Source organism: Equus asinus, chromosome 2 (assembly GCF_041296235.1).
Source record: "Equus asinus isolate D_3611 breed Donkey chromosome 2, EquAss-T2T_v2, whole genome shotgun sequence".
Taxonomy (NCBI): Eukaryota; Metazoa; Chordata; class Mammalia; order Perissodactyla; family Equidae; genus Equus; species Equus asinus.
The window spans coordinates 15816988-15841965 of record NC_091791.1 but is presented as its reverse complement, the minus strand read 5'-3'; the positions used below and the strand labels follow the sequence as shown (position 1 = coordinate 15841965).

General features: G+C 34.3%; 1 protein-coding gene across 1 annotated transcript in view; it reads left to right on the top strand.

The window, feature by feature from the left end:
* Positions 1–24978, top strand: part of CCDC172 (coiled-coil domain containing 172) — a 62522-nt gene that overhangs the window by 13088 nt on the left and 24456 nt on the right. Inside the window, exons 3-4 of the mRNA XM_070504505.1 lie at positions 8565–8681; positions 9868–10033. Coding sequence (XP_070360606.1) covers positions 8565–8681; positions 9868–10033 — 283 coding nt within the window. The remainder of the gene's footprint in view (positions 1–8564; positions 8682–9867; positions 10034–24978) is intronic.

Here is a 24978-nt window from a genome sequence, read left to right as displayed (position 1 = left end):
CACTTGCAAGGCTGGCATAGACCCTTCTTGATCCCTGACTTTATCCAATGAGCCCAGTTCCAGCTCCCTTTGGCCTTGACTTTTGGTCTTATGTGGACGTTTAAAAACCTAGCCTCTAATGCCCGTATCCAGTCTCAAAGATACCCTGAATTCTGGCACACCATTCTAACCCTGAATTACCTCTTTGTTTTTGACACAATGATTTTTCTCTCTTGCTTTTGGCCTAGCTATGTAAATGATACATATTTTAAATGTAGTTATATTTTATCCAGCATTTCTCTATATTTGAGTAGAAAATGGGTCTTTCTCACATTTGCTTAGACTACCATATTAACCAGAATTCTTCACTTTAAAATTGTTAATGCCTCAGCTTTCTCATTCTTGAGTTCTTATTTTTGATTTATCTTTTCACAACTATGTGTAATTGTTCAAGTAATTTTTCAGAAGGAATTTGTGCATAATGGATTTTCTAAGCCATTAACATCTTAAATTTCTTTCTGTTGTTTTCACACTTGAATGAAAACTTGTCTGTATGCAGAATTTTTGACTCAAACCTGTTTTTAGAAATTTTGTAGATCTAGCACTATTGTCTTCTGAAATTTATTAATGCAGAAGAGAAGTATTGAAGTCAGCCTGATTTTTAAAAATCCTTTTTAGGGGCTGGCCCAGTGGCACAGCAGTTAAGTGCACATGCTCTGCTTCCGTGGCCCAAGGTTCGCCAGTTTGGATCTCGGGTGCAGACCTAGCACTGCTCATTAAGCCATGCTGTGGCAGCATCCCACCTATAGAACAGAAGAAGATTGGCACAAATGTTAGGGCCAATCTTCCTCAGCAAAAAGGGGAGGATTGGTGGCAGATGTTAGCTCAGGGCTAATCTTCCTCAAAAAAAAAATATCCTTTTTAGGTAATCTGTTTTGTTTCATTTTTCTTCCCTGGTAGCTTGGAGAAATTGTTTTTTTTTAATCATTATAATTTCATGTTTGTGCACAGTTGTATATATTAATTTTGTTTAGAACATGCATGAGCTGCCCATTTTAACCTCAACTATTATCTTCTGGGTTTTTTTCAAGTACCCCTCTTCCTTACAGCTTAGGTGTTTGTTCTCTGTGCTCTGAGTCAATCCTGTTATCTGCTAGTTGTCAGCAGTCTTGGAGAACTCTCCGTACTTTACATCACTGACTCCAACTTTTGCGGTGTTATTTTTGCTATTCAGTACTCTCTGCTGTGTTGCCTTCTTACTTTTCTTTCTTACATTTCTTGCATTTTCTTTCTTTTCATCTCAGCTTGTATTCTTATCTCATTCTTGTGTCCTTACTTGCTCTTGTTTTTTTGTGGACATCTTTGCATCTTCTTGAGGACATCAAGTAATTAGTTAACAAAATTTTTCTCTTTGTGCCGTATCGTAATATATTATAGAGATATACAGTACTCTTTCTCTGTAATCTTTTGGGTAATTCTCTTTTTCTCTTCTGTTACCATATTTTTTTGGTAGGGTTTATGCTATTTTTCTGTGAGAACTGCCAGACTCAGTTTGCCAACAGATACATTATATAAATAGTTCTTTGTCCCATTCCTGTTTTCTTGACTTCTTGAAGAATGAACTGTCTTAACAGCTAAAGCTGCTGGTTGACAAGTTGATGTGAATATCCCCAACCCAATTTCTAGTATTCTTGTAGTATTCTTGACTGAGGTGTGATCTTTTCTTGCCCATATGCCAGATTTTCTTATTATGAGGAGGAAAATGTATGTTTTAAAGAATCTGTGACATTTTACAGTTCTTCCATTAAAAGCAGTACATGAGAAATCACTACTCTCAGCATTCCGTTGTTTTATGTCCTGACAGAATAGGAAGATGTAGTGATAAGTAAAATAAGGTACTGCCTCCTGAGTTGTCAAATAGCACAGAAGTCACCTTATTTGAAAGCATCTCTCCAGCAAGTCTTTCAGATTAGGAAGTGTCGTTACAAAATGTTCTTGGCTTATCGGTATTTGTGCTTCACTGCTCTTTCCCTAATCAGATTAATATCTAGCTGAATCAGCAGTTCTCTGGGAATGGGAGTTTTATTTGAGGAAAAGGGGAAGAATAATTTCGGAGTATGGGGGTTATTTTGAGAAGGGTAGATTTAAGTCGGCTCTAGAGGTTGGGTTCAGAAGAGATGAATGGAAGAGGTCAAAGGCAAACTGGCTACTTACAGCTGTGTGTGGTCTCGATGCTGCTGGAAAGAATTTCTCATATAGCCTTTGGTGCTTATGCGATCTTATGAATTGTTATTATGTGAATTAATATTTTAAGATAAGTTGAAAGGCTGCCTACCTCAGCTACTTTGATTCAGACTAGTTCCACGGCTTTAAATATAGTCCAGTTTCTCGTGGTTAAAATTCTAATCAATTCCTCCCAAGAGAAGACAGAAAAAAGGAAGGAATGGGAGATATGTATCCACCACAGTAGGAAGATAGATCAGATTGTTACTCTAAAATGGTCTTTTTTTTTTTTTAGTATGAACTCCTGCTCCTCTCTGTCTGTCTTAGGATTACTTGCTTATGTCCCTACTGGAAGAGTAGGTTATATTCCCAAGAAATTCTGAGGGCCTTTTACCATTATATATGATGAACATTCGGTAGACATTTTTTTTCCAGAATTGAACTAGCTTTATTGTTTTAACTCTTCATAAAAGTAATACATGTTTATTGCAAATTATTCGAAAAATAGAGACAGGCAAAAAAGCAGAGTGAAAACACTCATAGTTCCACTGTGTAGTTAATATTTTTCTAAGTTTTCTTTCAGAATTAAGTGCATGTATTTTTTCTTAAATGATTTGCTTTTTTCCATTTACTATATCCTGGATATCTCAGGAAATACATATCTAAATAAGCAATTTTTATTGATTGCATAGTATTCCATTAAATATAAGCTATACCATATTTTAGCTAATTTCCTATTGATAAATATTTACTATGAAGAAGTTACTATTATTAATATCACTGTGATGACAATCTTGTGCATACATCTTTGTGCACTTGTTTTTTAGGATAAAGTCCTAGAAATCAAATGGCTACATTGACGGGTATATATTTTTAAGGCTTTTAATAATTTCCAAATTGTCCTCCAGAAAAGTTGTTCCAGTTTATATTCCCACAAATTCACCACTCATACAATAGAAATTATCATTTCTTTTACAAATATAAAAAAACTGACATCCCTTCGTAGTTTTAACTTGAACTTTTTTGTTTGCTTATATTTTTTTATTTGCTCTTAGGTTGTTCATATGTACTTCATGATTTACCTATACGCTTCCTTTCCTTGTCTTTTTCTTATTGACTTCTAGCTTTTTATATGTTACAGATATTACCCTTTCTTTGTCATTAGTTGCAAATTTTATTATTTCTAGCTTAACTTTTTATGACGTTTTTTATAATCGAAGTTTAGAATGTTTATGTTGCTGGAATTTTTAGTCTGTTCGTTTGTTTGTTTGTTTCTGAATCCATTCCAGGCTTGGGAAAGTCCACCCTACTGCAAGATTTTAAAGAATGTCTTTTTCCAGTAGTTTTACAATGTTTTCTTTTCTTTAATATTTTAAATAAAATACTTATCTATTTTCACCTGAGTAAATGTCAAATGTTCCTCATTGATGTGCCTTTTTTATAATATAGTAATGTGTGTATATATATATTTGTGTCTGTTTCTAGATATTCTTCACTGTTCTATTAATCTATTTATTTTGGCACTAGTATCATATTCACTTAATTACATTAGCTTTAAAATATCTTTAACTCTCTGGAAGGACAATCTCTTTTTCAGAATTTTCATGATTCTTTTCACAGTTTTTTTTGCTCGTTTTTCTAGATAAATTTGAGAATGATTTTGTCAAATTCCAACAAAATAAAATTATTGAGGTTTTAATTAAGATTATGTTAAATTCATGTGCTAATTTCGGAAGAACTGATGTATTTACAACTCTGAATCTTCACATTCAAGAAAGCAGCATATCTTTCTGTTTATTAGTATCTTTTATGTTTCTCAGTATACAGGTTTTTTCATATAGATGTCAGATATTTCTTATTAAGTTTATTTGTGTTTTGTTTATTTTGGTTTTGCTGTTATGAATGGGATTTTTTCCATACATTTTTCTGTTTACTGTTGGTAACTAGAAAAGATTCTTAGTTTTTGTATTTATTTTGTCACTAGCCACTTTACTGAATTCTTTTTTATTTCTAACAGTTTCTTGATAGATTTTCTTGGATTTATTAGGTATATAATAATGGCATTTGCCCAAAAAAACAAGAGAGAGAGAGAATTGTATATCAGCTTTTTTGATAATTACATCTATTATTCTTTTTTCTTGCCATATTGCATTAATAGGAACTTCCAGAACAAACTTAAATAGCAGTGGTCTTATTGGGCATCCTGATAACCCCCAGTGAAGAGGTGAGAGATGAGCAAAGTCTTGACTGAGATGAAGGAACAAACCAGGAAGAGTCTGGGCAAAGAGATTTCCAGGCGGAGAACAGCCAGTGCAAAAGCTGAGGAGGGAGTGTGCGTGATAAGTTCTGGAATGTCAAGGAGGCCAGTGTGCCTACAGAGGAGTGGCTGAGGAGGAGACTGGTAGCAGATAAGATTGGAGAGGGAATAAGGAATGCAGATCATGTAAAGCCCTAAAGGCCATTATTGTAAGGACTAATATTGAACCTTTCTTGCTTACTATGTTAGCATTACTGTGTCATAGTGAGTCTTTAAGCATTGCATCCTTGGTTAAGAAATTTATTTATTAAAAATAGATCTACTTTTTAAAAAATCTTAATATCTATTATTGACAAATATTCACTGATGTACTCTAGTGTTTAAAATGTCTGTTATCATGATCATAGTAAACACATTCATTCCCCATGATCTTATGAATGTGAAATCTCCTACATAACTCTCTTCATGTTTTCTTATGTAAAGATGCCTATTATACTATTGGGCAGAGTGTTTAATCAGCAATGTATCAGTTTCTAGAAGGGGAGATTATTGTGAACAACAGCAACCACAGCCAAGAGTAGCTTTGTACTTTGCTTACTTTGACCCAAACGTTAATTTAAAATCCTCAGTCATTTTCAGCGTTCAGGTTCTTCTGGTAGAAGAATACGTAAAGGCAGCCAGGCAGCAAGAGTAGTGGAGAGTCACAAATGGTGGCTATGTTGAAACTGGCCTAGTTGAGCGGATAAGTCAGTTCACTGGGAAAACCGTAAGCTCCTGTGAAAAATCAAATATCCCAAGAGGAATAAAACAGGTAAAGGAAAAACAAAACTTTATTGCTGAGAGAAGCGGAATTAACCAGAATGTTGGCATTGCTATAAATTAAAATTTTCCAAAACTCAATAATTTCTGACAAAGCTTGGCTGTTTGATTCTAGAATGTAACTTTAAGGCTGCATGCAAATATTTTCTCTTCATTTGTAGTCGGCGGAAAGAGAGAAATGAGAAAGAGAAATTTGTCTAACTACTGCTAGGAACCTCCCACCCTTTTCTTATGGTTTGTAGCCCTGCAGGATCCCTGGGTAACTTACAAGATAGAGTCAGTAGTTTCAAAAACATTAGTCACGATTTTACATCTCTTCTAGTATCTCCCAGTTATGATCCCCACCCATCACTTTTGCAACAAAGAGGAACTGAGTGGTTTCTGATGATAATTTATTCTGTGAAATGACCTCATCCTGTGATCTTGTCAATATGTTCAGATTATATTTAGAATATTTACCTAAATTTTACACATCAGTAGGTCTGGTTTTCAAACACAAGAAAATGAAAGATACTTTAAGAAATTAGTTGTGATAACAGAAAGAACAAAAGGAACAATGAGAAACACATTCTGCAAATAGCTGGTTGTGAAAAGCTATTTTAGTTCCTAAGAGTTAATAATTTATACTTGGTAGAGAGGAACTGGGCAGATCCAAAAGTTTTTGTCCCTTTAGTTCCATTAAAATGTGAAGGCTCTCTCTTAGTAGTGTTAGACCCCATGTAGCTTCTGCAACCCCAGCTTACTGCTGTCCTCAACATGTGAATCTGCATATTGTAGTCATCTGTTCTTTTTTGACCCTCCTGACTTGAGCTTTCCCACATTCCTGCCTCTTTCTCTATTATGCCAATTTCCCCTACTTGCCAATTCCTTTTTGTATTAAATGTGTTTATCACAGATCCTAAGTAAATTTGAAAATTAATGTTACTGTAACTTTTCTGTAGTTATTGACTCTCTGGGATTTTTTAAGTTGATTAAAACAGGAAAATATGGAAGAAAAGTAAAGACAGAGTCTAAGACAGAAAGTGGGACTGAAGAGGAGAAGTAGACTAATAATATGAACAAAGAAGCAGAAAAGACCTCAAAATGGATAATTAACATAGGACTTTAGGGGAAGAGGAAAATTACAGATCTTTTGAATAACTGTCTACTTTTCAGTCTTGGATCTATAGCTTTCGTTTTTCAGGTTATGGTAAAATAGTTCAATGCCAAAATATCTAATAGCTTCCATTAATATTGTTATTCTGCCTTTTAAGAAAGAAGACGTGAGCTCAGTGGTAATTTTAGGTCTTAGTGATAGCTGGAACAGAACACCTTAATTTCCCAGTCCTTAACATAAGATTTTTCTGAACTTGAATAATAAATTTACGTAAGGCTTATTTAAAAATTCCTCAGTTTTATAGTTAATATTTCCTCCATTTTTGGGTTTCAACATAGGTCTTTTTCAACAAATCAGTGGCAGAAACAGAATCAGAATTCAGGAATTTTGATTCTGAAATGCGTATTACATGAAATAGCTTATTGGATTAAACCTGAATTTGTCCAGCGCAGTATTTGATCTGAAAGCGTTTTGCAGGTATTCATGATTACTGTCCATAATAGCAACTCTGAGAGTTAGGTGTACACTGCAGGCAACCTTCTCTCAATAAGCTCTGATGGACCTAGTGTTTGATAATTTTTCTCTCTCTTAAACTTATATATTTTCAGTTTCTATTATTATCAGAGAGTGAAGTCCCTTTTTAGTTTAAGAAGTATCTCTTTATTATTTTGAAATAGTTTTAATATTTCCGTGTTAACATCATGATTTAGAAGAAAGGAAGTCAGAAGACTTGGATTTTAGTCCTGGGTTTGCCCCTGATTAATTATATAACCTTTGAAGAGTATTTAACTTCTCTGGAACTCATTTTATTTTCATTTATATAATAAATACTAAATAGCTCTGAAGTATTTTCTTATTCTAAATGAATGTGATAGATTTCTTGATCATACTCTTTTTTTTTTTTTGCCATTGTTACCAATTTCTATATGGTTTCATAGATCTGGCCATATGTTTTCTAATTTCTTTCTTCTCAGTAAACTACTAACTGCCTTGGTTTCCCTTCTCTCAATTTTAAAAGTACTTTCTGATTTTCTCTGGCTGTGTGAATTGTGCCTCTCTAATCTTCCTCTCTTGATGTCTTTCTTAAGCTAGAGTTGATGAGAATAGCACCAAGGACTGGAGGTGTGGGAACATGTGCTGTGATATTGTACTAATGTAAGGTCATATTTTCTGTTTTATTTGGGCTACTTTTTTTTTAATGCCAATATTTCTAGAATTTTTTAGCCATATTATTTCAGAATGTCTTTTAGGCCAACCCTGTGCCTCTGGACTAGACTATTCCTAAGCTTGTTACTATTCAGTATCATCTGGGACAGATTTCACAGCCTGTCTCTCACCTTGAGGAGGTTCTTATAGCTAGCATAAATCTTGCTTTCTGCAATTTAAGTTGAATTTATTTCCTTTTTCTTCCTCTGTGGGGATGGGAACAGCCCCAAACTAGAAGTGATGCTTTCTTACGAGGGCCATCCTGAAGGTAGTAGAAAGATTATTTCCAGTCCAGCATCATTTCTAGCTTTTATATATCAAAGCTTCCTGACTTTCATTTCAATATTCATGGTCTCAGGAGATACTATTCTTTATGGCCCAAATATTAGTTACATATCTAATATTAATGTTTATTATGTCTTTTGCTAGTCAGAACCAAATGAGGTTCTAAGATAAATGAGTTCTCAAAACACATTTGTGGACTTTAGCAGATTTGTGTTATGTTTAGTATAACTACAGTTATGGGACTGGGTTTTTGCTTGTGGTTTCTAGATTTTTAATCTCATTATTTTATTAGTCATATTGTATACGTGATTTATTCATCCATATCTTCCTTATAAATGATGAGAATAGAAACTTGTTCTTTAAAACAAGCTGTCTTGAAGCAAATTTCAATGTGTGTAGTCAAAAAGCTGTAGTACCCAATGTGCTAGGTATTGGAATGGAAGAAGAAAACACATTTTCTGCCCTTGAGGAGTCTATAGTCTTACTGAGGGAAGAGGTTATAAAAATTGTAACTATAAAGCACTTATAAAATAATATATGATAGTGCATATAAAATAAGACGTTTAGTGTGAATTTTATTTTACATTTTAAAGATTAATACAGAAAGCATGTTATACTGTATATGTCTCTATTAATTAAGCCATCCTAAAATGTCTAAATTAATTGTTTCATTCTGATATTTGTTTTTTCACTTCAAAGGTTCAGGAGTTTTCTGAAAAGTCCTTCTTCTTACAGCTTTTGAGAACTCATGAAAATGCCTTAGAAAGGCAGTGCAGTGAAATTACAAACCAAAGGATTATGCTTCTTCAAACTTTTGTAAGCCTCCAGTCACTTAGAAAAATCTGTTTCACTGACTGTGTCAAAAAGTATTTAAATATACTTAGGTGTACTTTCAGAAAATTATCCATGCGCATATTGGCAGATAGTCCTGTTCAGCTATGGAGAAGTATTAAGTGCTATTTAAAACCAGTTGGTAGGGTAATGTAGTTTGAAAGAATCCTATTGGCAGCGATGCAATATAGAAATTATTTGCAATTATAATAAGCATAAAAGAAACAGTGAAACTGATTTGAATTGCTCAAGCTTTGAGACCTTGGTTTTAATGCCTTTGAAAGGCAGAGAGGTTCATACTTAGGCATATTTATGGATGTGGGTGAAGAGATAGATTTTGTTTATCTTTTTATCATAAATCGGAGCCAACAGGCTCAGTAGTTTTAAATGATAGGGCAGTTTAGGCATATGACTTGTAGTTAATTGACATTTCAATGAAAATATATTTTAAAATATTAAAAATATGTATCTGAAGTCAGAATCACCAGAATCAGCCACCAGTGGTTATAAATGACATGGCCAGTTTCTGAATGTTGCTCATAATTAGTTGACATCTCCTAGAAAAATGCAGTAATGTTTAGGTTTTAGCATTTTAAAAAAGTTTAGGTTCTAGCATTGTCCACAGTTTTTGGAAATTCTTGTTTCTACTTTATGTTGATATTTTATAAAATGTAAACTGTTATTTAGAACTGAATTTGAAATGAATGTATGATTTTAACTTCATTGTCTGCATTTTAAAGGTTTCCTTGGCTTTCCTTGTTTGTTTTTCTTTTTTTTTCCCTATAAGGCAGTAATTCCTTTGAGTGCAGATTTTCATTTTCAAGTTTCATCATTTAATTATTTTACAACTTAATTTTATATTGTAATGGCATATATGGTTGTAAGTTTAATACACAAACCACGTATATAATGATGAGTGGTGGAATTTCTACATCAATAATTCTCCCAAAACATTAAGGATAAATCTTTCATGTAAAAATAGTTGGTTGTTATTGCTTAATAGCTTCAGTTTTTTGTTACTATTGCTGGAGGAGTAAAGCATTTCTGTGATAATACCAGAAAGTATAATTTTATACTTTTGTTAATAATTCCAGTGATTGTATTTTAAATAGTAAAGAAAAATATTATTGCAATTAACACCTATATTTGATCTTTTATTTCTGTTTTCCAGGAGGCTACAAAGAAAAAAGTAACAGAGGAGAAGGAAAAATTTATTAAAGAAATTACAGACTTCAATAATGAGTATGAAATAACAAAGAAAAGAGAGCTTTTGATGAAAGAAAATGTCAAGATTGAAATATCTGACTTAGAAAAGCAGGCAAACATTTTGAAAAGGGGTATGAATACACAGTACGGCTTCATTTATCTGGCATTAGTGAAAATAACTTATTTTGAGTCAATGGATTTTCCAGAAATTTAACTCTTTAATAAGCAAATTGAGTTATTGCATAGCTATTCTTTTAACTTTTTATCTTACTTGTCCTAATGAATATGTATCTTTTATTGTGAGCAGTCTCAAATTATTTAGAAATAGGTGTGACATGAACATTTGATCATTCATTCAATAAGCAAATATCTGTTTACTATGTTATATGGTAAGAACTATTCCTATCCTCTACGGGATATATAACTAAAAAGTAGACGAGTCATATATGTAAGCAAATACTTAGAGTACAATGTGATAGAAGCTATAATAGGGGTAAGACTGGTGCTATAATCCTCATTTTACCATAAATCCAGTTTAAACTAGGAAACAAGGTTACACAGCGGGTTGAGGAGAATTTCATTTCAAGAACACTAGTATGCATGTCATTGCCATCTGTGATAAGATCCTGAACTAAAGAAGTTGCCAAAGAGAGGAGGGAGTGAATTAAAGAGATATTAAGGAAGATTGACACTACTTTATCACTGATTGATGAAAACAGAAATAGAAAAAGTCAAGAATCAGTCACAGTTTTCAAACTTCAGAGATTGAGTAGAATATGGTACCAGGAAGAAGAGCAGAGGTGGAGAAGCCTGTCTGAACTATAGTCTTTTCTGGGCAAAAAGATTGAGTTTTGTTTCACGTATTTTTAGTTGGTGATGTCTGTGGCATAAACAGGTACTGATGTCCAGGTGGCAGCTGGAAATTTGATTGTGAAGCTGATAAGTGAGATCAGAACTGGAGTATTATGTTTGGACTGAGTCCAAAGAAATTGGTGACATCATTCAGAGGGAACATGTAGAGGCAACATAGAGGATGAGCAAAGACCAGAGACAGAAAACTGGGAAAGCGTAGTATTTAAGGAAAGGAAGAGAAGAAGAGTGAGACAGAGTAGTCAAGGAGGGCAAGAGGAGAACCGGCAGAGAGTAATATTTTGGAAACCAAAAGCAAAAAAGTTTTTCTCAAATGATTAGGAATCAAAATAGGACATCGATTTGATAATCAGAACATTTCAAGAGTAGTATCGTAGAGTTGAATGGTAGAAGAACACTGGTTGTAGTAGAGAAGGAGTCAATGGGAGGTGAGGAAAGGGAGAATGAAAATATAAATGATAGTAGGTGGACAATGAGTTTTTAATGGAAGCTTTTCTAAAATATACTCTCACTTTGATGCCTTTAGTAAGTGGAGAATAATAAACACATTTAACTTTTTTACTGACTTGGAGCTATCACGATGAATAATTTATTATTGTGCTTTGCATATGATAATTATTATTGTAGGTAATATTTATTAGGCTTATACTATATAAAAACTACCATCCTGAAGATTATAAATGCTAAAATCAGGTTGACTGAATTTAAATCTTAATTTCCTCACTTAATAGTTGTGTCATTTGAGGTCAGATGCCAAACTTTTCTTTGTGTCAGTTTCCTCATCTGTAAAGATGAGGGATAATAATAATGACCTTAGCGAAGTTGTTGTGAGGGTTCAATGAAAGAATATTTAAGCACATAGATTGCTGCCTGGCACATAATTAAGTCTTCAAAAATATAAGGATTATACTTTTTAATTGGTCTTATTTTATAAATGAAGGAAATGAAGTTCTCAGAGATAAATTAATTTGGTAGGACAGAGATTCTTAACCACAGGTGCACATCTGGGAAGCATTAAAAAAGTTTTAAATGCTTGAGTCTCATCCTAGACCTATTGAATCAGAATTTCTGTTGATGAGGACAGGAAACTTTTTTTTTAAGTCCCTTAGGTGATATTGATATGTACTGTTGTTTAATAACCATACATGTAAAATACAGAGTTAAATAGGTATTAACTTTAGGAGATAATCCTGAAACTAACTTTCTTCAAAAAGTCATAGTTATCATCACTTCTATTCAGCACATATTGGAAATTCTAGCCGAACAAGAAAAAGAAATAGAAGGCAGCCAAATTGAAAAGGAAGAAGTAAAATGATCTCTGTTTCCAGATGACATGATCTTATCTATAGAACACCTGAAGATTCCACAAAAAAACCTGAAGAGCTAATAAATAAATACAGCAAAGTTGCAGTATACAAATTCAATACACAAAAATCAGTTGCATTTCTATGAACTAGGAGTGAGCAATCCAAAAAGGAAATTTAAAAATTCCATTTCGGGGCTGGCCCCATGGTGAAGTGGTGGAGTTTGCATGTTCTGCTTCAGCGGCCCAGGGTTTCACTGGTTCAGATCCTGGGCACAGACCTAACACTGCTCATCAAGCCATGCTGAGGTGGCGTCCTGTGTAGCAGATCTAGAAGGACCTACAACTAGAATATACTGCTACGTCCTGGGGGGTCTTTGGGGAGAAGAATAAGAAAAAAAAAGATTGGCAACAGATGTTAGCTCAGGGACAATTTTTAGGAAAAAAAATTTGTTTTTAAATTCCGTTTATAACAGCATTAAAAGAATAAAATACTTAGGAATAAATTTAACCAAGGAGGTAAAAGACTTGTACATTGAAAACTATAAAACATTGCTCAAAGAAGTTAGGGAAAACCTAAATAAATGGAAACACATTCTATGTTCATGAATTTGTAAACTTAATATTATTAAGAGGACATTATTACCCAAAATGATCTACAGATTCAATGCAGTCCCTTTCACAATCCTAATAGCATTTTTTTCATGATTAGAAAAACTCATCCTAAAATTCACATGGAATCCCAAAGGATCCCAAATAGCCAAAAGGAAGAACGAAGTTGGAGGACGCACACTTTCTGATTTCAAAACTTAAATGCCACAGATTTAAAATGCTACAGTAATCAAAACAGTCTGGTACTGGAATAAGCACAGACATATAGAACAATGGAATAGAATACAGAGCCCAAATATAAACCCTTGTCCATATGGTCAAATGATTTTTGATAAGGGTGCTAAACGTATTCAATGGGAAAGGACAATCTTTCCAACAAATAGTGCTTGGAAAATTGGATACCACATGCGAAAGAATGAAGTTGGGCCCTTACCTTACACCATATACACAAATTAACAAAATGGATCAAAGTCTTAAACTTGAGAACAAAAACTATAAAGCTCTTAGAAGAAAACATGGGAATGTTGGATTTGGTGATGATACTGGATTTGGTGATGATTTCTTGGATACCAAAAACACAGGCAGCAAAAGAAAAAATAGGTAAATTATACTTCATCAAAATTAAAATCTTTTTCACATCTAAGTACACTATCAAGAGAGTAAAAACACAACCCGCAGAAGGGGAGAGAATATTTGCAAATCAAATTTTTGATAAGGGATTAATATCAAGAATATATGAAGAACTCCTACAACTCAACACTTAAAAAAATAAACAACCCAATTAAAAAATGGGCAAAGGACTTGAATAGACATTTCTGCAAAGAAATGGCCAATAAGCACATGAAAAGATGCTCAATATCACTAGTCATTAGGGAAATGAAAATCAAAACCACAGTGAAATACCCCTTCACACTCATTAGGATGGCTATTAGCAAAAGAAGTTGAAAGCCTCCACGACATGATATTCACAGTGTTCAGGATGCAGTCCAAAATTACTCGACCTATGAAGAATCAGTGAAATGTGACCTAGCGTCAAAAGAAAATCACGAGATGCCAAAACCACAGTGATGTAGATGTTGGCATTATTGGATGAAGACTTTATAGCAGCTATTATAAACTATGCTCAATGAGTTAAGGAAAATATACTTGTAATAGATGAAAAGATAGGTAATCTTAGTGGAGAAATAGAATATGTTAAAGAATCAAATGAACATTTTAGAACTGAAAAGTACAATATCTGAAATAAAAATGGTGCTGAATAGGCTTAATAGCAGAATGGAGCTGTCAGAGGAGCCAGTGAACATGAAGATAGATCAATAGAAACTATCCAGTCTGAAGAAGAGATAGAAAATTGAAACAAAACAAAAAATAGAACCTCAGGGAGCTGTGGGACAATTTCAGAAGGGCTAAGTGAGTAAATAGAGTCTCTGAAGGAGAGGAGAGAGAATGGGCCTGAAAATATATTTGAAGAAATCATAGCAGAAAATTTCTTAAATTTGCTGAAAAACGTTAGTTTACAGACTCAAGAAACTCAGCAAACCCAAACAGGATAAATTCAAAGAAATCCATGCCTAGTCAAACTGGCAAAAAGCCAAAAGTAAAGAGAAAATCTTGAAAATATGGAACAATGAATCAAAAGACCATATTCCTGTCACTAGAAACTGTCAAGGCAAGAAGACAGTGGAATGAAACTTTGAAAAACTGTTGAAAGAAAAGTAAATCTCTAGATCCAGTGAAAATATCCTTCAAAAATGAAGATGAAATAAAGGCATTTTCAGATAGAGTAAAATTAAGGGAATCCATTGCCACCATGTCTGAACTACAAGAAATACTAAAGGAAGTCCTTCAAATAGAACCAAAAATGATACCAGAGAGAAACTCACATCTTCCTGAATGAATGAAAATAATGAGAAATGGCAAATATATGGATAAAAGTAAATACCTATTTTTCTCTTAAATCTATTAATTATATATTTTATTTTTAATATATAAATATATTTATGTATAATTGTTTAAAGTGAAAATATGCTGCCTTGTGGAGTTTATAATGTATGTGGAGATAATACGTATGTATGTGTCATGTGCATATATGACAGCTGTAACATAAAGGAGTGGAGAGAGGAACTGTGAATGGACCTATACCATCCTATATAACTCTCAGAAAACCAGGAACAGAACTTTATTGATCTGATAAGGAACCTGTATGAAAAGTCTACAGCTAACGTTATACTCAATGTTGAAATATTGAATACTAATATCATACTTAATGATATCATATTAAATACTTTCCCACTAAGATTGAGGATAAGGCAGGGATGTCCATTCTTCCTACTTCTATTCAAAATGGCTTTGGATGTCCTAGCCATTTTAGCCATTGCAGTAAGACAAGGGGAAAAAAGGGCATAAAGATCAAAAAGAATAAAAATAAAATTGCCTCTATTTGCAGATTACATCATTGTTTACATAGAAAATACTAAGGAATTTATAAAACAGTTACTAAAATTAATGTCAATATAGCAAGGTTACAGGGTACAAGGTTGCATGGGTCAGAATAGATGAACTGCAAAGGGACACAAAAAATCGTTTGGAATTGATGGAAATTTACGGTTTCTTGATTCTGGTGATGGTTTCACGGTTATATATGATGGTCAAAACTCATGGAACTGTATGCTCTAGACGGATGTAATTTATGTAAATTGTTGCTCAATAAAATTGGTAAAGAGAATTGATACCGTAAATGCTGTAAGAGCCCTCTATTTTATGTTCTTCCAGAAATAGGGATTTATTTTACCAGATTTGCTTCCGTGGTACCTGATACTGTTGGTTATTTATACTTTCAGAAAGTCTGTCTCTAGAGATTTCATAACATTTCCATGTGAAACTTTAATTTCCATAATGGCAGAGACTTTGTTTTCTTTAATGCTTATCTCCAACAGTATGAATGAGATCATTATAAATTGGTGACTGCTTCAAGAGGAGAAGTACAAAATGATGTGAGAACATAGAGGGGGTCTGACCTGGACTAGGTCGTTAAGGAAGATCTCTCTGAGCTAGTGACTTTCAGACTGAGGTCTGAAGGGTAGTAGGGATTAGCAGAGAAAGATTTGAGTGTAGATGTCAGATCGTTGGGTATTTAAGTTAAGAGCTCAAAGAGAGGTTTGGACTGGAGCTATTAAATTTTGAGAGTCACCCAGGGAGAATCTATTGAAAGAAAATAATAGAACCTTGAGAAGTACCAGGATTTTCAAGGCAAGAAGAGGGAAAACCCAGCTGAGTCTGAGAAAGAGCTTCAAGAAAGGTAGGTAGGGCACGTTACTGTGTGAAGTTGGGATCACCTAGGGGACAGAATATTTTCATATATTACTTTCCTTGTTTAATTATTTTCCTACGTTATTACCCATCCCATTACCAATGTGGGCATTATGAATAACTGTAATTTTTGCCAATCTGACAAGTAGTAAAGATATTTTCATTGTTCGTTTAATTAACGTTTTTGATTTCACATGACATTGAATGTGTTTCTCCCAATTTACTCACCACTTATATTTCTCTTTCTGTGAATAGTCTGTTCATGTTCTTTATCTTTCTATTTTTTGTTCTTATTGATTTATATTAGCTTCTTATAAATTAAGGAAGTTAGCTCTGTCATGTTATAAATCTTATTTCATAGCTTATTGTTTACTTTTTGATATAGTGTGTGTGTGTGTATGTGTGTGTGTCTGAATGCCATACAGAAATTTTAAATTTTTGCAGTCATCTTAGTCACTCTTTTCCTTTATGGCTTCTGGTTTTTTATCTCCGGCTTAGAAAGGTTTTCTCTTTGTAACATTAATAAAAAAATTCACCTATGTTTACCTAAATTCACCTACGGTAATTTTCTGTTTCATTTTTCCCATTTATATTTTATATCCATCTGTAGTTTATTTTAGTGTAAGAGGTTAGGGATTCAACTTAATTTTTTTTCAAATAACTGGTCAGTTATTTAACACTATTACATAATTCACCTTTTCCAACCAAGTTACATTTATCATATCTTAAATTCATGTTATATATGTGTGTCTGTGTGTTTCTGTACTCTATGCTCTCTGTCGACTTTGTTTTTTAACTATTCTAGTTTCATAGTATGATTTAATGTCTAGCAGAGCAATCCTGTCTCCCTACTCTTCATGATTGATTGTCCTGTGTATTTTCCTAGATAAAATTGTCTCATTTTATCAAATTCAAAAAATCTTGTATTTTAATTAGAATTGCATTAATTTTATTAATCAATTTAGAATTGATAACTTCACAATCTTGTCTTCCTATCCAAAAGCAAGATATATATTTCAATTAAGTCTTTGCCTTTTTCTTGTTAATATTTCTCTAAGTATTACTAATTACTGTAAATGGGATTTTTCCCTCTTACATTTTCTTGCTGGTTTTTGGTTATTTGTAAGTAAAATACTTTTTTTCATATTCTGATTTTCTAATAAGCCACCAGACTGAATTCTCTTATTGTCTGTACCTGATTTCACTGGGTTTTCTATGTGTAATTGTGTCATATTCAACTAATGATAGTTTTGTCTTTGTTTACCAATATTTATTACATTTTTAAAGTTAATTTCACTGGCTGATACTTAGAGAATGCTGTTAAATATTAGTGACTGTGTTAGTCTTTCCAGGCTGAATAACAGAATACAACAGACTGGGTGGCTTATAAACAACAGGAATTTATTACTCACGGTTCTGGAGCCTAGGAAGTCCAAGATCAAGGTGCCGGCAGATTCCATGTCTGGTGAGGACCTGCCTCCTGTTTCATAGACTGCCGCCGCCTTGCTGTGTTCTCACATAGTGGAGGGGGTGAGGTAGCTCCTCAGCGTCTTTTTTATAAGGGCACCTAATCACCTACCAAAGGCCCCACCTCCTCATACCATCACTCTGGGGGGTGAAGATTTCATCATAGGAATCTTGGGAGGACACAAGTATTGTCTTTAGTAGTTATATTGGATACCCTTCTTTATTACTAATTTTCGTGGAAGTACTTCTAGAGTTTTACTATTAATCATGATGCCAGATTGAAGCTTTCTTTCTACTCTTTCTCCCTCTCTCAACTCTTCCTTCCTACCCTCCTACCCTCCTTCCCTCCTCCCCTACCCTCCCCCTTTTGAGATGATCATATATGCTTTTCCCACTTTAGTCTATTAACTTAGTGAACTTTATGAATAAGTATCCTATTATTAACCTTACTTAGCTGGGGTATCTTAGTCTTCTAATGTACTACTGAATTCTGTTTGAAAAATATTTTCTTTAGGATTTTTGCATCAATATTTATAAGTGAGATATCTTTTTTGCGTGTGTGTTGACAACAGAAAAATTGTAAAAGCTATTTTCTTTCTCCAGCTGGAAAAATGTAAATACTGGAATTATCTGTTCCTTCAAGGTTCAAAAGAATTTACCTGTGAAACTGTTTCTGGTGAATTTTTCTCCCTGGTGGTGGTGGTGAAGAAAGCAGTTGTTCAAATTTTAAACATACATTAGGAGCCATATTCTTCCCAGAGGAGTTTTAGTTTCTGTTTGTCTTCTTTCCTGTCAGTGATGGCTCTTCCATTCCTTCTTCTCATTTGTACCACAACATCTCTTATTTCCTGACTCTTGATTTCTCTCACCTTGGCTTCCCTCTCTGACCTTTCCCATTGAGCTTTTAGCCCATAATGTGGTTAGTCAGCCAGTTTCATTAGGTTTTGAATAATCTTCACCCACAACTCTCCATTGCTGTTTAATTATTTTCTACTACTCAGGAGTGTTTTGTCCACTGCCACACATCTTCTTTGATTTATTAATTTTTAACACTGGAGTTGGATTCTGTTCTCATTCCTTGAGGTTGCCAAAATCTTAACACTCATATTTTTAAAAGAAATTATTAGTACTAGATTATTACAATAAACTTCATAGTTTAGTTATGTTCTGTTTAAAAATGTCATGATAAACAGAGGAAACCAAGTTCCATACTTTGTTTTGCCATCCCTGAACAACCTAATGTTTGCCCACCTTCCAGCCTTCGCAGTGGGCCTTGCTCTTTGTGCTAAAGCCAACTTGCCTCTTTTGTTCCTTAGATTGTGTCATGCTTCCTCCTGCCTCAGGACCTTTGAATATGCTCTACTTGAATATTTTTCTTATCCTTTATCTGCTTAACTCGATCATTCTTCTGATCTCAGCTCAAATATTACTTCCTCAGGAAATCCTCCTCTGATGTGTACCCCTTCATCCCATGTTAGGTCAGTTCCTCTGGTTCTCTTGTTGTTCTCTATACTTTTTCTTGAAAGTATTGTAATTACTTGTTTTATTGTTTGGTTCATATATATCTACCCCACTAATGTGTAAACCTCCTCAAAGACAGGAACTATGACCATTTTGTTCATCAATGTATTTCTAAAATCTGCTTAGTGCATTCATTCAATAATAATTTTTTGTGCATTTTGTGTATCAGGCACTGTGCTAGGCATTGGTGATACTGCAGCAAGCAAAAAAGGAAAAAAATATCCCTGCCCACATGGAGCCTACATTCCAGTAGGGGAGACTGATAAAAATTAACTATAATGAATGAATTAATTAGAAATATGTTAAATAGTGATAAGGGCTGAGGAGAAAAAAAAAGAAGGAAGAGGATAGAAAGATTCAGGGCAGGGTTCGCATACCCCTGTGTGTGTGTGTGTGTATGTATGTGTTACAGTTTTAGATGGATGTCCTGGGAAGGCCTCACTGAAAAGGTGAGGTTTGAATAAAGAACTGAAAGAGGTAAGCGAATGAGCCAAATCAATATCTAGGGTAAGAGCGTTTCTGACAGAAGAGATAGCTAATACAAAGACCCCCGAAGGGAGATTGTGCCTAATCTGATTTTGAGGAAAAGCGAAGAGCCTAATGTCGCTAGAGTAGAAGGAGAGGTCTTGAGGTCACAGAGGTGACAAGAATTCAGATCATTTAAAACCTTATGGGCAATTCAAAAGACTTTGGCTTTTACTCTGGTGAGATCAGAAGCCATTGAAAGGTTTTAACCAAAGGAGTGAAGGGTCTCACATATTTTAACAGGATAGCTCTGGCTGCTATTGCGAACACACTTAATAGAGGTAAAAGCAGAAATGAAAGCCTAGAAGTCTGTTGCTGTAATCGAGACCAGAGATGATGATGGCTTGGATCAGGGATGTAACAAGCAAATTGATGAGAGGTGTTCAGATACTGGATATGTTTTGAAGATAAAAAAGCGGGATTTCATAATTGTTTAGATGTGGGGTGTGAGAGAAAGAGAGGTGTTCAAGTTGATTCCAAGGTTTTTGGCCTGAGCAACTAGAAGTTTGGAGTAATTGGTATTCAGTATATATTTGTGGAATTACTAAATATTTATTCATATTAAACATCTGGTTATTCATAGATAAAAGGGTCATCACTTAGCTTCAAAGTAATGACTATAATGATTGTCGTAACATTTTTCTCAAAATGTCCCCCTTACTCATTTCTCCAAGTTGGTGAATCAGTTTTTCTTGGATGTTACATAAGAAGCACAATACATTCTTTGCTTGCTAATATCCCTTAATGATAAGCAATGTACAGTCATATGAGAAAGACAACTCACATGTCAAAAGATGGGAATGAATTTTTATTATCTTAATTTTGTTTAATATTCATAGCCATAAAACCTAGCTATTGATTATAACTTTGTGGGGTTTAGGCAGTGGAAGAAGTAAAAAGTTCTCCCCGTGTCAATTATACCTCAGTAAAGCTGTAAAATAAAAGTAATAACAAAATTAATATAAGGCAATAGAGAAGTGGGGGAAAAGTTATTACCACAAACAGAGATTTTTTTTTTCTGTTATGTAAGCTTCATAAAAAATGTGTTTTACATTTGACAAGATACAGCATCCATTTATGATAAAAACTCTAAATAAAATGGGTATAGAAGGAAAATACCTCAACGTGATAAAGGCCATATATGACAAACCCACAGCAAATATCATTCTCAATGGAGAAAAACTGAAAGCTATCCCTCTAAGAACAGGAACAAGACAAGGATGCCCACTGTCACCACTCTTATTTAACATAGTATTGGAAGTCCTAGCCAGAGCAATCAGGCAAGAAAAAGAAAGAAAAGGGATCCACATTGGAAAAGAAGAAGTGAAACTATCACTCTTTGCAGATGACGTGATTTTATATCTAGAAAACCCTAAAGAGTCCACTAAAAAACTTTTAGAAATAATAGAGGAATACAGTCAAGTTGGGGGATACAAAATCAATGTACAAAAGTTGGTTGTGTTTCTATACACTAACAATGAAGTAGCAGAAAGAGAAATTAAGAATACAATCCCATTTACAATTGCAACAAAAAGAATAAAATACCTAGGAATAAACTTAACAAAAGAGGTGAAAGATCTATACGCTGAAAACTGTAAGACATTGTTGAAAGAAATCGAAGAAGACACAAAGAAATGGAAAGATATTCCATGCTCTTGGATTGGAAGAATTAACATTGGTAAAATGTCCATGCTTCCTAAAGCAATCTATAGATTCAACACAATCCCTATCAAAGTTCCAACAACATTTTTTACAGAAATAGAACAAAGAATCCTAAAATTTATATAGAACAATAAAAGACCCCGAATAGCCAAAGGATTCCTGAGAAAAAAGAACAAAGCTGGAAGTATCACACTCCCCAATTTCAAATTATACTACAAAGCCATAGTAACCAAAACAGCATGGTACTGGCACAAAAACAGACACACAGATCAATGGCACAAAATTGAGAGCCCAGAAATAAACTCACACATTTATGGACAGCTAATATTCGACAAGGGAGCCAAGAGCATACGATGGAGAAAGGAGAGTCTCTTCAATAAATGGTGTTGGGAAAACTGGACAGTCACATGCAAAAGAATGAAAGTAGACCATTCCCTTACACCATGCACAAAAATTAACTCAAAATGGATTAAAGACTTGAATGTAAGACCCGAAACCATGAGACTTCTAGAAGAAAACATAGGCAGTATGCTCTATGACATTAGTCTGAGCAGCATATTTTCAAGTCCCATGTCTGACTGGGCAAGGGAAACAAAAGAAAAAATGAACAAATGGGACTACATCAAACTAAAAATCTTCTGCACAGCAAAGGAAACCATCAACAAAACGAAAAGACAACCTAACAATTGGGAGAAGATATTTGCAAACCACATATCAGATAAGGGGTTAATATCCAAAATATACAAAGAATTCATACAGCTCAACAAAAAACAACCCAACGATCCAATTAGAAAATGGGCAAAAGATCTGAACAGAGATTTTTCCAAGCAAGATATACAGATGGCCAACAGGCATATGAAAAGATGCTCAACATCATTAGCTATCAGGGAAATGCAAATCAAAACTACAATGAGGTATCATCTCGCTCCAGTCAGCATGGCTATAATTAACAAGACAGGAAACAATAAATGTTGGAGAGAGTGTGGAGAGAAGGGAACCCTTGTTCACTGCTGGTGGCAGTGCAAACTGGTGCAGCCACTATGGAAAGCAGTTTGGAGTATCCACAGAAAATTAAGGATAGATCTACCATATGATCCATCTATCCCACTGCTGGGTATTTATCCAAAGAACTTGAAAACACAAAGGCATAGAGATACTTGCACCCCTGTGTTCGTTGTGGTATTATACACAGTAGCCAAGAGTTGGAAGCAACCTAGGTGCCCATCAAGGGACGAATGGATAAAGAAGATGTGGTATATATACACGATGGACGACTACTCAGCCATAAGAAATGACAAAATCTGGTCATTTGTGACAACATGGATGGACCTTGAGGGTATTATGCTGAGTGAAATAAGTCAGAGGGAGAAAGTCAAATACCATATGATCTCACTCATAAGTAGAAGATAAAAACGACTATAAAAAAACAGAAACACATAGCATTGGAGATTGGACTGGTGGTTACCATTGGGGAAGAGGGCAGGGGGAAGGGCAAAAGGGGTGATTGGGGTCACATGTGAGGGGATGCACTATAATTAGTGTTCGGTGGGAACATGATGTAATGTACACAGAATTCGAAATATGATGTACATCTGAAAAAAAAATTTAAAAAAAAGAAATTTGTTTTATTTTTTCTTGGAAGAATCAATCTTGGGATTATGCCTTTTCAATTTGGCCTAGAAAGGACTAAGAAAAATAATATGTTCTTTCCCTCAGAAATGTTGAAATCCAAAATTTCTCCATCATTCTTGCCTAAGTTTTACTAAAATGTTTTATCATTGATTGTCTAATAAGTCAACTAATAATGAATAAAATATTGCATCATTTTTTATCTTTTAAAGATTATGTTATGATATCCTGCAATACCTCTATTTATTATTAGCATGTAGTTATGTTTGTGTTTTAAATTTTTGTTTATTAAAGGAGCAGAAGCACAAATGTGAGTATATTAATTTTCTTTTCGTAAAATTGTCTGTTTTTTATCCTCTACATTTGTGGGCAAAAACATTGTGGATCATAAAAAACTTTAAAGTCAATTTTATGACTTATTTTAGTTCAGTTCAATATGCTTTCTTGAGAATGTGCTGTGTGTCCTGTATATACTGTGCCAGGCACTGTGCAAGAATTGGGGTTTAAAGATGAATGAGGCTTAGTTCCTGTTGTTGAGGAGTTTATGGTCTAATGTGGAAGATAGATAAGTAAAAGGATAATTTAAATATTATGTGGAGAACTTCCACTTATGATGATGAAGGAGCAATTTTATGGAACTTTCCCCTGACACAAACAACTGAAAACTGGAGAAAAAATGTGAAAAACTATTTGTAGATATTAAGGACAAGAGACAGTGTAAGACTGTGATCCCTGAGAGAAGGGAAACAAATGAGGTAAGCTCTGTGATTGCCCCAGCTTTCTACCTGGATGCAGGTTTTGGACAGCGGCACTGGGAGAGGGAACTTAAGCAAAGCAAAGTGGTCTGATTGAGTTGAGGATACAAAGACTGGAGTTCAGGGAGGCTGAGTTAGCTGGAATTTTCAGGTCTATGTACTTGAGAGGAAAAAAACTACACCAAGAAGAATCTCCAGAAATCTAAATAGAGGTTGCTTTGAGTCTTTGGCTGTGTATTATTCTGTGCATATATAGGGAAAACTCCACTAGGCCAAGTAAAGAAAAACTGCTGGGGAGTGGTAAAGTCAACAATTCTAAGAGCTCACACAGGACTAAGGGACATTCATGTTCCATCCTGTAAGAATAGGAAAATCTCATTAAATAGAAGAGTCCTGCCTTAATAGTGGGATTAAATTAGCCTTAGATTTAAGGCTATTCTAAACCCACTACTAAAAAAAATCTTAATTGAACCAGTCCTGATGGCTTAGTGGTTAAAGTTCAGAATGCTCCACTTCAGTGGCCCAGGTTTGGTTCCCGGGTGCAGAACCACACCACTCATCTGTCAGTAAACGTGCTGTGACAGGCAGCTCACATGAAAGAACTAGAAGAACTTAGAACTGTACACAACATCTGTTGGGACTTGGTCGGGGGGAGGAGGAAGATTGGCATAGATGTTAGCATAAGGAAAATGTTCCCCTAGTGGGGAGAAATCTTAAAAACCAGGCCTGAAGCTGATTCACAAGTGTCTTAACTGCCTGCTAAATAATAAGCATCAACATGCTTCAGGGGAACATAGCAAATCTCAAACTTTCAACAAAATAGCACAATGCCTAGTATCCAATCAAAAATCACTAGACATGTGAAGAACCAGCAAATTGTAACTCATAGCAAGGAGGAAATTATATTAATAAAAACATACCCAGAAATGACAGAGATGATGCAATTAGCAGAGACTTTAAAATTGCTCTTATAAATATTATAAATATATTCAAGGACATGAATTTAATAAAGAGATAAATGGAATATATACAAAATAAGCAAAGACAGAAAAAGCATTTGGCAAGATCTAACACACTTTCATGATAAAAAACATTCAATAAACTAGGCATGGAAGGCACTATCCTCAAACTGATAAAGGGCATCTAGGGTAAACCCATAACTAATGTCATTCTTACTGATGAAAGAATGAAAGTTTCCCACCTAAGATCAGGAAGAAGACAGAGATATTGACTCTCGCCAGTTCTATTCAGCAGTGTACTAGAGATTTCAGCCAGGACAATCAGGCAAGAAAATGAAATGAAAGCATCCAGATTGGAAAGGAAGAAGTAAAACTATCTCTATTTGAAGATAACATAATCTTGTGCATAGACAATCCTCTGGAATCCACAGGAAAACCTTTTGAGCTGATAAGTTCAGCAAGGT